Raw genomic sequence first — 14,483 nt, forward strand, 5'->3', positions numbered from 1 at the left:
AAAAGGAAGGCGTTTACTGCCATGATAGAAATAGAAATATTTTTATGCAATTAAAAACAAATAAATGACTTATGTTTCCCTTAGATGTTCCCATGCAGTGTTGGAAAAACGATCACCAAACTGAGATAGCGCATGAGAATCAGAACACGAAACTCGCAAGCACCACTGAAATATACCTGTCTCATTTAATTATGCAATCTGAATAAAATGCAAAAAAGACCAAGAGAGAATAAAAAGAAATGTTGATTTTATACAAATTCTTTCAGTCTTAATGATCTCCCTTGTTATATTAGTAACACAGGTAAGGGATCTTTTTAAAAAAAAATCTGAACATAGATCTTTTTACCGCAATTGGCACTCAAAAAAAATCACATATACACCTAATCACCAGAAAAAGGAGATTTTCAAAATAAAAGCTGTACTGAGGAAAAGAATGAACCATACATGACAAAAGTTAATTATATTGCTTAATACATGACTGGAAGGTGCTCAGAAACTATAGAGATTAAGGTGATAAAAGAACCTAAATAGAAAGTGCAACACTGTTGACCGATGATACATAAATAATAACTAACTGTTATATAACACTTTTCATTACTAGATCCCTAACCGCTTCACAACCTTTAATATATTTGTCCTCAAAACAGCTCTGTGAGGTAGAGCAGTGCAGTTATCCCCATTTCACAGATGGGGAATGGAGGCTACACAGCTTAAACAAGGTCATACAAACAGTCTGTGGTGGAGTAGGGAATCAAACCCATGTTTCCCAAATCCTAGGCTAGTGCCATGGCCATATACCAAGCTCAGATGGACAGTTCATAAACACAAAGAACTGATTTTTAAATGTGGTTGGAGACAGTGCAGACTTCAACCTCCAAGAATAAGGGCAATATATGATCTCTAGTTTGCCCATCAGATGGGGAGAATGTAAAACACACATCTTGAACGGATGTGACTCAGCATGCATCCATCGGCTTCCATCATCTTCTGTTTACCGACAAGAGTTTTAGCTGGGATAATGATAGCAAGATTTTAAAACAGGGAAGATATCCTGGGCAAAATGTTCATTCTGACTTTGGCTTTTCTTCTCGACCAAGAAGTTTCCACATTTCTCCCAGGATTTACAGAGTAAAAAACTGGCTTCATTGAAGTCAATGGATTTCAGATTTACCTTCATTTCTTTTAAGCTGGATACCTTCCCATAAACATGCATTTATTTTAGATAGTAATTTAAATATTGTTGCATAATGTTGCTGTAAGCAAAGAGTGTGAGGTTCATTTTCCTAATGGCTACTCTTGCATTTCTGGGTTTTGTACAGTAAAGATTTACAAAACTGCTCATGCTTTCTAAACAAATGGCTATAAAAATATAACCAGACACTCATGGCAGGGCCAGGGACAGAAGAGCGAGAGAGAAAATTTTCTGGAGGCTCAAACTTGAGCACAAATCACCTACTTCGTGTTGGAATTTAGAGCAGGGTTTGACGCCAACTTGGCAGAAGTCTTTAGGTACTCCTTCCCAGGCTGCTTTACAAGTAGAAAGCTCCAAATTACATAAGGAGCAGCTTTATACTGTATTTCCTCAGAACTCCTGTCCTGATCTGGGGTCACTGTGTGTACCTGTATTGCTTCCTCTTTTATGGGTAAGGTCCTATTTAAATTGCAAGATGGTCTTCAAATAATTGCAGCTGAGTTGCGGACAAGACTTGGAAAACTGCGGAAAAGTAATAATGTAATTTGGAAAATCCAGAGTAGTCCTATTGTTGAAGAAAAATTTGCTGGAACAATATAAACACTCAAGTGCTATGTCATGCCTACTAATTATTTTTGATAACCAGACATTTTGCTGCAACTATATTACATTAACTATAAAAAAAAGGTGACCGGTACAATGTAAAACTCGGAAGACAAAAAATCTTAACACTACTGCTATAGAAATCGAGTCCGGCCACTTTAGTCTTTTACATTTTACAGGCACTGACTGTTAGTGCAGTGCTATTTGCATACTCAAAATGTATGCAAAATTGTGGAGTGTGCAAAGTTAGCGAATTAAAATCCAAATTGAGGTGGAAGCCTAATATTGCAGGATCTGCAATTTCCGCAATATCACAAATGAAGTAGGACCTTACTCATGGGCATAACCCATCCTTCCTATAAGGTGCTGAGTCTAAATACTATGGTGAGTATGTGTACAATTAGCTTCCAGCTGGGAGTGTCTACCTGAACAGGCACTGAACCCTGGCTGGAAATTATCAGGCCATGGTCTAGCTCAGTAGGGTCTCCTCCATGGGACACTACTGGGTTAGGGAACAGTAATGCCTCAGGTATCTCACAAGGGGGCACTGAAAGATCCATACACGCCATCACAGAGCGGTACCACCATTCATTAGCAAAACGGAATCAGCCTGCACTGTGTTGACTATAATGGACACACATTGGCTTCAATGACCAAGTTAGAACACACTGAAATGTTTTGAATCCTGAACATTGGAATGTAGGAAAAATCAGGGAAAATACAAGGGGGGTGGGGGGTGGAAAAGAGGAGGAAAGAGTCCCTGAATTTTCTTTTTGGACCCATTCCAATGGAATTCCTCTTGAAAGACAGTTTGCTCCCTTGTCCTTGTATGTAAGGCTCAATTCTGCATTATGATCTGTGGAAGGACTGCTTTGCCTGCACCTATGACAATGCAAGAGCTACACCTTTCACATAAAGCAGAGAAAAACAAGCAGCCATTCAGCTATGTCCTGACAAACTAAAGGCTCTCAATTTGATTTGGCTACTTCCATTGACTCTCATACATTGTGCAACTGACTGGTAATTCTGAGGCACGGCCTATATTTAGCAGCTTCCTTTGGCAACACGAATTGCACTTGGGCTTCATTTACATTCTCAGGTTTTGCAAATGGAGAGGACACATCTTGCTCCAGTAGAACTTCCCAGCTTACAGTTTACTTTAAACACATGGCTGCATCAGTGAGATATTCATTCACCAGTGCATTTATCTGCCATACATAGTTAAGTGGGCATTTCACACACCAGAAGGCGAAATCCTGGAGCGCCATCATCTTCATCAGCTCCTTAAACTTCCTCCGTTCTTTTGCCACATTGAGTGACATAAAGTATATGAGAGGAGAGAATGCCACTGCACAGCAGATAAGAAAAAAGTCATAGTTAATGCCTTCCACAACCCGAAAGGGAGGTAGCCTCATCTGTTCAGCAGTGACTGACTGTAGCTCTTCCATCACTGAGTGGTTTGATGCAACCTAAAGTACAAAACAAGTAACCAATTAGATTCATTTGCCAAGACCACAGATTTTTAGTGACATTTTGTCAATGATTCTTGGCTGTGAGAGCTGGACGTGAGCTCTCTGACTGTAAACTTCTCTGTCGGAATTAAAGGAAGATGAGAAAAGGGCAACTTAATTCGCTCTCTACACAAACACTCACTGATGCCCGAGTTCACACCTGCACTCCAGATCCTGAAGCTGCAGCTGTAAAGGAAGATGATAGGAGCCATGTGAGAAACATTTCAATCACCAGCAAGAAAACCCCATGTTTCTTGCTGTTTTCCAAAGCAGCAAACATTTTGACACTGGCCTCATGGAACAGGGTTGGCATGGTGTGTGTATGTGTGTGTATTCATGCACACACAAATGGCAGGCAGTTTTTCCAAGTGTTAAACTCTCTGGAGCACTGCTGGTAGTGTTGGGATGTTTTTTCTTGGAAAGGCAGAGTTCAGGGTGTTAATTCCAGCAGCGAGTTGCTTTAATGTGGCGACAGTGTGGCCTGGTGGACAGGAAGAACATTAGACTGTGATTCAGCCTGCTTGGTGAACTTGGGGAAGTCACTTCATCTCTCAGTTTCCCCATCTGTAAAATGGGGCTAGCGATAGTGACCTCCTCTGTAAAATGCTTTAAGATCTACTGGTGAAAAGTGCCGTATAAGAGTTAGGTATTATTATGAACATGGTGCCACACACAAAGATAGCCCAATTATGCCTCCCTCAGTGCAGCTACACTAGATTTGGAGAAGACGCCAAGGTGCTGTACTTTGGCTGCAAATGCTAGTGTGCAGGCATGCAGTGAAGGGTGGCTTGCTCTGTCACATGCCTTTGTGGAGCTAAGGCAGATTCATGGCTTCACATGCTGCATACTGGCAAGGGAGTGCAGGGCGGGGAGCAGGTGACACCCTTCCAACAGGTAGAGTAAGAGTCAATGTTGACTGTGCTCCACTGGAGACATGACGACTTGTACAGTCAGACTGTAACAGTTGGAAGGCAGTGGTAGGGTGACCAGACAGCAAATGTGAAAAATCAGGACAGGGGGTGGGGGGGTTATCAGAGCTTATATAAGAAAAAGACCCAAAAATCGGGACTGTCCCTATAAAATCAGGACATCTGGTCACCCTAGGCAGTGGGGTCTGGAGGAATGCATGCAGGTTTAGGAAACAGGCGGTCATGAGTTTAAAATCTGGCTATATCACCGAATCTCTGTCTCCCTCAACAGTAAGAGGATAATGATCCTCACGGGGGTGTTATAAGAATTATTTAATGTCTTGTACACTGGGTTTACAATGCAGAGTGCTAGATAAATACAATGAATATTTAACTACTGCAGCTGGTGTGCAAATGCAAGCACTTTCCACCAGCTCACCACAGTGCTCTAAGAAACAATCTGTTTATTTTAGGTACTTATAGGGAAGTGCTATTAATTCCATTTTACAGATGGGGAACTTAGTCATGGGGAGGCTAACTGACTTGCCCAATGTTACATAGGAAGCTTGTGGCAGAGATGGGAATCACACCTGGTCTCCAGCACTCCAGACTAGTGCCTTAACCACTGGGCCCTCCTTCCTTTCACAGCATTTGTGCAATTCAGGGCTTGAACCAAACTATGGTAGACTTACGGGAACCCTATTTGGCGTGCTCAGTATTTTCACATGAATAGAAACAGAGAAATATAGGGCAGGAAGGGAACTCAGTAGGTTATCTAGTACATCCCCCCATGTTGAGAATGGATTACATATATTTAGACCAGCCCGACAAGTGTTTATCTAACCTTTTCTTAAAAACCTCCAGTGACATAGATTTCACAACCTCTCTTAGTAAACTATTACTTCACTATCCTTACGGTTAGAGAGTTTTTCCTCTTATCTAACTTAAACCTCTCTTGCTGCAGTTTTTTAACCAGTCATTTACACACTTTAGAGTAATTTTATCTAGGCCATATTTCCCTAGTTTTCTTAGGTGAATGTCATGTGCGACTGTGTCAAAAGCCATGCTAAAATCAAGGTACAGCACATCTACTGCTTCTCCCTATCCACTAGGCCTGTAATGCTGTCAATGAAGGAAAAGAGGTTGCTTTGCCATGATTTGTTCTTGATAGATCCATGTTGGTTATTACTTATCACCCTGTGATCTTCTTGGTGCCTACATACTGATTGTTTAATAATTAGTTCCAGTATCTTTCCAGGTATCAAAATGAGACGGACTGGTCTATAATTCCCTGGGTCCTCTTTGTTCACCATTTAAAGATAGGTACTACATTTGCCCTTCTCCAGTCCTCCGGATCCTCACCTGCCTCCATGAATTCTCAAAGATAATTGCTAGCGGTTCCGAGACTGCTTTAGTTAGTTCCTTAAGAACCTGAGAGTGAATTTCATCAAGTCCCACTGATGTGAATACATCTAATTTCTCTAAAAAGCTTCATGTACATGTAAAGTATTTGGTCAGAGATTTTCTTTGGTTAGGTCTAATACTAATAATCTGGCTAAAATGAACTGACTTTCAAGTGCCCGACTCTACTTACTTGAATAATAGCAGCGTCAATGTTTGCCTGCAGGGGAACAAATCCTGAAGTCCACTGTTCAGTAACAGAACAAGTGATGGCCTGATAAAATATTGAGGCAGAGCACCTGTCTTTAGGAAAGATTAAAAAAAAAAAAAAGCAAAATAGTAACACGTGTGTGTGTGTGTGAGGGGTTACATGACACAGAAGATTAGCAATGGGAAGTGGAGCCTATCACCTATAGGTCCCCCAGTTAGACTGTACTCTGTGGCTGAAATCCTGACCCGGCTGAAGTTAATGGCAAAAACTCTTATCGACTTCGGTGGTTTCACTAGATATCACTAGTGGCTGAGAATTATTTCCATATCATGGGTGTTCAATGGTCATTATGCACTGATTCGGGGGAGTCATAATGGGGGCTGGGCTGGGGGGTTGTCACAGCTGTGCCAGAGGGACTGCTGGCATAGGGACACCGGGCAGTCCCACGTTCCACTCCTTTCACCACTACGGCTCCCAGGATATCAGGGCTGTCCTGTATCGCTGCTGTACAGATGCCAGGCAGGAGAACTCAGAAGATGCAGCTGCATGGAAGGGCAGGGGGCAGGACCATACCACTGTGCTTGCACCACTGGGGCTTGCAGAACACTGGACTTGTCAGGTAGTTCCTGGTCAAAAATTTTCCAGGCAAATGTTTTTCAGCCAGAAAACGTCAATTTGTCAACATCAACATTGTGGGGGGAAATGTTTCATTTCTGATGAAACTTCATTCAGGAAGAAAGTGTTTCAATAAGGTCCTTACTGACGTTTTATTTTGAAGTAACTTCTTGTTTCTAAATATTATATGTTATTTTATATGATATTATTTCTATATATTTTATATTATACCACTTACGATACTGATTTACCAAACCCAGAAGCAAACCTGTTACTAGTTAGATCAATTACCAATGATCAAATCAATTACCAGTTAGAAGACCAATTTTCAATTATAAACCCAATTATTTTCTTTTCTATTATAAATTTTAAAAAATTAAACTAATTCTGAAATAAAATAAAAAAAATAAAATATTCAAAAAAGTTTAAACAGAAACAAAACATTTCAAATGAGCCAAAACAATTTTTTCCCCACAAATTCTGTTTTGTATGAAATTTTGAAATTTCCCCTTTTAATTCCAATTGAGAATATTTAAAAAAAATCAGAATTTTCCTTGGAACAGAATTCTGAGTCCCAAACAGAGCTATCCCTGATTATACTGAGTGGGTGCCATTGAGTGCTGAAACTTTGACCAAGTTAGCTACTTCTGTGAATGACTGGCCAGAGTCACCCAACAATCCATTTCAAATAGACAGATATCCCATATTCGAGAAACAATATTAGAAAATAGTTGTTTGAACACTAATTTTATACCTACATACATTTTAATCTCATGTCAACCTTTATAATTTGTGATTAAATTGAAAGATTAAAAAGATTAAAATGCACAATGTGTTAAATTGGAAAAAATCACCTGAATGATGATCCATGTTGTCCCTTTGCAAATGGAATGAAGAATAAGCATGGGAAGCTAACTCATAAGAGAAAGCATCATTAAAGTTAACCTCTATTACATCATGGAATGTCATATTAGTGCTTTCCAGCTCTGTCTGTTCTCCAGTGTTGTTTCCAACAATATCTACACATGTGATATATAAGAAAAATAAATGTGCATGTTTACATCTATTGTCTACCAAAACATTAGATGACTGTCACAAAATAAACCATTAAAACTAGGGAAGAATGGATTCATTTTGTCTAATGTTAAGTGCATGTCAAAATTGTGGGTTTGGATCTTTGACTTGAATGTTAAGACAGCATTTCATTCAAGAGAGGAGTGAAAAACAAATATGGAGCAACTACTAAAAACAGAAGCAGAGAGAGCCAGAGGAAAAAAATATAATGAAAAATGAATACAGAAATTCCTAGGTTAACGGAGTAAGTTAAAGCAGCCCCAAGGCTGCTCTTAAAAAAAAACTAGGCCAACAGCAGTGCAGACTGGCCATCAGAACTGGAAGGCCATAACTGGCACCCTGGTGTCCCCCAAATACTCTTTTTTACACTGAGTAGCACATGGCCACAAGAGAGAATCTGCCCCATGATATTCATTAGCACCACACAGGTGGACTGGCACTCATATCCTCTGGCATTAGAGATTAATATCTAACAAATATTCAGTACAAGCAAAATACACCTTTTAGTAAAAAGTCTTATGAAACACAGGAAATGTAAAAAACCAACAACTGTGTAATAAAGTTAGGAGGGAACGTACCATTCAAAAAGGAAACAGAAGCCATATGCTGCATTATTTGTCTGGTAGTCTGCGTCACTGGTGTATACTGAACTGCATATGTGTTCCTATCAAACTCATTGACACGCCCAAGGTCAACCGAAGGTAGTTCAGGGTATGCCCTGTACCAACCACTAATAAGATCCATATACAATATGAAAGGCATCAGTAATGAGAGGAGCAATTCCTAAGTAGATAAAAATGTGAAGCAAATTAGAAGTTGGTAGCACATGTGCAAATCACCTGACCAGCAACTGTACCGCCCCATAGAAGGAGCTTACCCCATTGTAGGGTTTTGGCATACGCTTTGGGAGAGCAGCTCCCGACTGAATGACCTTACATACTTGCATATTTGTTATGCAAACTCTGCCCCTTGGCTGTGCTGTGAAGCATGCAGTCAAAGCTCAAGTGCCTTCATCCTGTCAAGAAGTGAGAGCATTTAGAATGGCCATTTCTGACTTTGCTCAAGCACTTTTGGAACAATTGATGAGTGAGCGTTGACCCATGCAGTTATACCTGATACCCTCCCAGTTACAACCCCAGTTAGCCAATTAGATTCCTTTTAATGGCACCAAGGATATAACTTTTTATAATACTATGCCATTTTAAAGCTTCTGTAGAGTAGAAATGATATTCCGAGCCAATCCTACACAGAGGGATGGGAGGTCAAAGGTTTGGGGCCCCATCTCCACCAGAGACTGCATTTCAGGTTCTCTCAGTCTTGTACACTTTCTTGAGTATTAAATTCATAGACTTTTCTTTTAAAGCAGAGAACAGCCTGGTAATGAAACATGCCAAGCGTCAATGAAATGCAAAGAGCACCAAGAGTGTCAATAGCAACTGAAGAATGAGAGTCAGCCTTTGCCTTCATGGCACTGGACCACATTACGGGTCATGGAGAGCTTCAGACCCAGATTGTCAAAGGTATTTAGGTACCTGACCCCCACTAAAACCAGTGGGAGCCAGATGCCTCAATACCATTGGGGATCTGGGCCTCAGCGTTTGAGCTGAGCACAAAGCTTCCTAGAAGTTCCCAGCATGCAGCTGTAGCTTAGCCATTGCACCACGCATAATGATGCTCTCCCCTCATTGCTTGCTACAAATGGGAAGGTGGGGCTTTGTTCTGCCTCTGACCAGTCTTCTTTGGGTGGGGCACTCTGGCTCCATGACGGCTGCCTGTCGTACAAGTGCTCTGGTGAAGCCCATCCCCAACCTCAGAACAAACCCCAGCTCTTCTGACTTGCCTGTAAACTCTGCTTTATCTTCCTCCATTTCACCAGTATATGCTTTAATAGCAGGGCCCCGGTTTGTTGACACACACTGATCTCTCGCTGACGTCTAGGAAGCATTTCTGGAATGGGGTGAGAGAAAGTTTTTTTTCTATTGGTACAACTGAATGGAGCACTTTGTGTGGTATGTGGGAGGGGGCAGATAATCTGTGATGGCTCTTTTGGAGCATCTGGATTTCATTTAATGAGTCTCTCATCCATATGTCTCATAAAGGGAAACTCAGATCCCTTTTCCTCCTGGTGGCAGTCATTAGCTCATCTTATTTTCAGCTGTAATGCCAAACACTTGCATGAAACAAGACTATTTAGTGGATTGTCTTTTTTGTTTTTAAATGTATGTATGGGAGAGACAGTACATTGATCTTCTATTTGCTGTTAAGGGCTTGAGAGAGATTATTGGGAATGTGCCCATCATTTATAATTAATATAGAGTAAAATTCCTGATAAGACAATAAAGGGAAAAACACACCCTCCATCTCTTTACATGAACTGAATGCTTTAGAATTACTACCACCTTCCTTTAATACAAACACCCAGAGCAGATGGAAGATGCACACACTGGGCTGAAAGTCTGCTATGATGTGGCTGTAAGTTCCAATAAACCTTTGCATCATATAAGTGACTAAGACCCAGATCCTCAAAGGTATTTAGGTTTTTAATTTCTATTCATTTCCAATGGAGCCTAAAGACCTTTCAAGATCTGCGTCTAGGGAACCCCCTAAACTTGTTTATCCAGAACAAAGGACATAAAAATGAATAACTGTAATACACACGAAACAGCGAGGATAGCTCTGTAAACATCTTCAGAGTACTTATCTGCTCCGATGATCATCTAGTCATGCCAAAGAAATCAAAAGGTAGCTGAAGTGAACCTAGCTAAGTTGTGTATTGTTAATTTTCGGACTAGCTACGACTTACAAACAATGTAGTTTGTTTATAATCTGAATCTCTCTCTCTCTCTAGCCTTAATAAAATCTTGCTTCAATTAGGCCAGTTGTGGCCTTGGAATGTTGTTCTGGAGAATTTCAACATAGATTGTCCTGGAAAGAGGAAACCATCCTCATAAAACAGGGTATCTAAAAACTCACTCAACTTGGGTTCTTGGTGAAAAAGGAACCTCTCACAGAAGAAGCTGTGGTTCTGGTGGACAGGAAGGAGGTACCTATCAGCCACAGATATGCAGGAGGTGTGGCCAACAAGGATGTTTGTCTCTGTTTATTAGGACCAGACCATGAGCATAACACCAGGCACCTTTCACTTCCACTCAATTCAGCATACCTCAGAAGGTACTCAGCACTAGACCTGGTTGGAAATTTGCACTGCTCCCCCCTCAAAAAAAGATTCAAGTTTGCAGTGAAAAATCAACATCAGCAACATTTCAGCTGAAAATTGAACATTTCAATTTGGAAATGCTACTGTAGTGCCTCAAGGGAGTTGTTGTTTAGGTGCCTCATGGTCTCATTCTCCTCTGGGGCCAGGTTCCTTGCAATGTTTCCTCTTCATGATGCACCAAAGCCCCCCCTTGTGGTGAGCTGTGATGGTGCTTTGTGGGAGTTTCTGGCCCAGGTGCATCATGCGAGATGTCAGTCCATTTGGAGAACTCACTCCTTAGAGGAAAACAGGGACATGAGGCACCCAAACTTCAACTCCCAGAAAGCACCACAGTGGCATATCCAAATTAAAAATTTTGAATATTTGAGAGTTTAAAACAAAGTTGACCTTTTTCGCAGACAGCCGTTTGTGAAGTTTTTGTGGAAAAATTATTTAGCTGAAAGTCTAATTTTCCATCAAACAATAGTGTTGCTCGGCCTCGCTCAACACTTCAAAGCACATACAGCTGATCAGGGAAACCCAGCTTCTAGAATCAGAACTGACTCCTGAGAGGAGCTGTCTGCTAATGTCAGGCTACCAGCAGAACTTCAAACTAGACTTGATCAGGTTAACAATTGTCTTGTGCTGCAAAACTTTTCAGAATTTTAATTTTTTTCCCTTGTTTTAACGCAGGTAGAAATCAAGACCTTTCAAAGATTTTCATGAAAAAAAGAGAGACCACCCACCCCCCAAAAGCCAATCAGTTGGTGATTAGGACAGTCCACAGGGAGATGGGAGACCCAGGTTCAAGTACCTACTTGACCATTCTCTGACATCCCAGGTGACTGTCCTGTCCACCAGGACAGTGGCTATTCTGGGGTGGGTTTCATTTAAACTTTCCTGTTGAAATTATTCTACTTTGTATAACTCTTCATCAGGATTAGTACTGGAACCTGGGTCTCCCATGACCCATGTGAATCCCTAACCACCAGACTATGGTCTGGTCTGGTCTGGTCTGGTCTGGTGTGTAAGTCTCTCTGGTTTTGCCCAGAAATTCCATCCTGGACCTGAGGAACCTTTCCCAACAAAAGTTTTAGTCAACACTGGTACACCCCCATGAAAAGTTCCAGTTTCAACAAACTGCCATTTTCTGATGAAAAATACTTTGGTCAAAAATTTACCAGCCAGTTGTAATCAAACAAAACATACCTGAGCAAAATCATTTGCAGTGTCAGTAAACACAAAAGACTGTATAGAGGGAAGAACACAGGTAGAACGATAGGGGCTCAGACAGCATAGAATCAGAACAGGCAGAAATAAACTCACCTTCACAAAAGCCTGTGTGAAAGAAGGAACCTGGGACACTCGGAAAAGGCTGCGAAGATAGTGAAACACTCTTCTTGTTTCTCTGCACAGTGGTTTTGATGCCAGCTGGATGAGCTAGTTATTCAGAATAGTCACTGAAAGGAAACAGTGTCCTTTTAACTGCCGTGCTGCCAAAATGCTCTGTTCACGTGACCATTTCCCCATATTTCTCAATTGTTTTTTTCCTCCCCTCCCTTACTACCAGTTCTCCTAGCTAGCAGTACTGCAGCTATGCTCATAATACCACAAACAAGCTTAGCAAGGGAGAACACTCCTAGGAGAGTTACAGTCAAAAGTTTCTTAGAACTTTGCCTCTGCACCTTTCAGCTTAAATGAAAGATGGTCAAAGCCCAAAAATCTGGTCTGAGATGGCAACAAGTCAATATAAGCTTGACCCTGTGAGAGGCTGAGCACTTCTTTGGGAATGCTTAGTGACCTCAGCTCAGTGGTGTTTGACAGAACTCAGAAGCTTGCAGGATTGGGCCCTATGCAAATAGGAAACCTTGTTGTGGAGGAGGGGATTATTGAGGGTTGAATTCATACCTGGGCCAGAGCTGAGTTCAGTAAAGGAACTCAGAGGGGTGAGCGTGAAGCAGTGCCTTTATGCTGCCTTTGCTCCTGCTCCAAACTGTCGTGGAAATGACCACCAACGAGTTGAGTTGATCAGACAGCCTGAGGCTCCTTTATTGATTAATCAGAGAATACATGCATATGCATGGAGAGACGACAGGTCCTCTAACAAGAGGAAAGTCGCTCTACATTACAGCAGTGATACCTGTGCTTATAAAGCCTAAAACCACAAATTATCATATGAGCTTATACATCCGTCATTACCTTATTTGGCTCATACATGACATTTTCTCAAAACAATTATTGCAAAAAGAGCTAAATATTGCAAAGCTTGTCCTTTTTACTTCCTTTTAGGAAGCTCCTTCTATTGCCAAGACCTTGACACCCCGGTTACCCTTTTCTTGCGGTTTGAGCAGCTGTTTCTCAAACAATTTTGAGGAACTTATGTTCCAAAAATACATATTGTTTGTTCTGTTAGTCAAGTTATTATGATTTATATTTTATGCTTACATGAGCTACTTAATAAACTATAATGACCCAACAGCTGTTAGTCTCTTTGGCAGTGATAGACTGGTTATTTCAGGGATTTTCCAGTTTTAACCCCATATAGCAGCATAAATTATTTTAGCAGCATTTAGTAATATAATAGTGTTATGATAGTAGTGTTAGGATAGTGTATACTAAAATCAGAGAGTGAGCCTCAGGTGGGTTAGTAATTAATCATTTTTCTTACTCTGCTATATGTTAGTACGATTGAGGCCTAAGGCCTTGATGTAATTACGAGCCTGATCAAGACCCGGCTTTTGGGCCGGAGGTTAGTTTTCTTTATCAATTCCCTCCTTTGTTTGCTGCCAATGGATCCTCCACGGCAGCAAACACTTCATCAATGTCTGAAAGGGGGATATTCATGAGTTCCTGTGCAATTTGTTCAATTGTTTCCTGATCCACTGTTCCCTGGCCAGGATTACCTTCCTGGGGAGTCTTGCAGGGGGTCGGAACATTGGCAGGGAGACTAGCCCTGAAAGTAACACAGATATCATCATTGACATTGGTGGGTGTGAAATATGGTTCGGGTCTGACAGGGTTAATAGAGACCAATTGTGGTGGGGGATAAGAACGGGAAGTTGTACTAGGGCAAGTACAATGTGACCAGCAATTACAGCAACACCAACAGCAAATACATACAAAAGTAACTGCACCAATGGCAAAAAGAAGCCATACATACCAGGGGTGTTTTTGGGGTGACTGAAAACTTTTCGTGAATTGACATAGAACGTCACCTTTAACACAGAGGGTAGAGACCAGATGAACAGTTTGGAGGGCGTTCAGAGCTTCCTGGTAAACAGTTTCTAAATAGTGAATTTGAGTTTGTAAGTGTGAAATAGATTGAATGTCTGGTAGGAGAGATAACAGTGAATGAAACCGGTCAGAGACAACAGAGGTCCAATCAAAAGGAACCTGAAATTCCAAATAAACCTGATAATCCTTTTCTGCCGGCCAGTAAATGTTATGAGTACCTGAGTTGGTGTGGAGATTAAAGGCCACATCATGTATGATTGAGGAATTGACATGAACACAACTGCTATTAGCAGACAACAGGGTATGGGAGGCTCAGTCCTGTAGGTTACCAGGACCCTCCCAACATACCCGGTGATGAACAGTTACCACCTCTCCTGGGTGTAGTTTTCTAAAACATTGTAGCTGTGGGGGCTGTAAGGGCCAATAGGTCCAGAGATCACCTAGACCTATCCAAAGATCAGGGGTTATAGCTGGGGCACCGATTAAGAAGCGGTTAGGACCACCAGGGGGCTTAATTTCCCAAACATCTCGATGAATT

At 41.2% G+C, this 14,483-nt stretch overlaps 1 protein-coding gene across 1 annotated transcript in view; it reads right to left on the minus strand.

Annotated features, from left to right (window-relative positions):
• Positions 1-12,167, minus strand: part of LOC127033216 (ABC-type organic anion transporter ABCA8-like) — a 57,530-nt gene extending 45,363 nt beyond the window's left edge. The window contains exons 1-6 of the mRNA XM_050921003.1: positions 12,038-12,167; positions 9,356-9,462; positions 8,094-8,298; positions 7,296-7,460; positions 5,809-5,918; positions 3,038-3,264 (exon numbers count right to left, since the gene is read on the minus strand). Coding sequence (XP_050776960.1) covers positions 3,038-3,264; positions 5,809-5,918; positions 7,296-7,460; positions 8,094-8,298; positions 9,356-9,460 — 812 coding nt within the window. The 5' untranslated portion in view covers positions 9,461-9,462; positions 12,038-12,167. The remainder of the gene's footprint in view (positions 1-3,037; positions 3,265-5,808; positions 5,919-7,295; positions 7,461-8,093; positions 8,299-9,355; positions 9,463-12,037) is intronic.
• Between the last annotated feature and the right edge of the window lie 2,316 nt (positions 12,168-14,483).

The sequence above is a fragment of the Gopherus flavomarginatus genome, chromosome 12, assembly GCF_025201925.1.
Source record: "Gopherus flavomarginatus isolate rGopFla2 chromosome 12, rGopFla2.mat.asm, whole genome shotgun sequence".
Taxonomy (NCBI): Eukaryota; Metazoa; Chordata; order Testudines; family Testudinidae; genus Gopherus; species Gopherus flavomarginatus.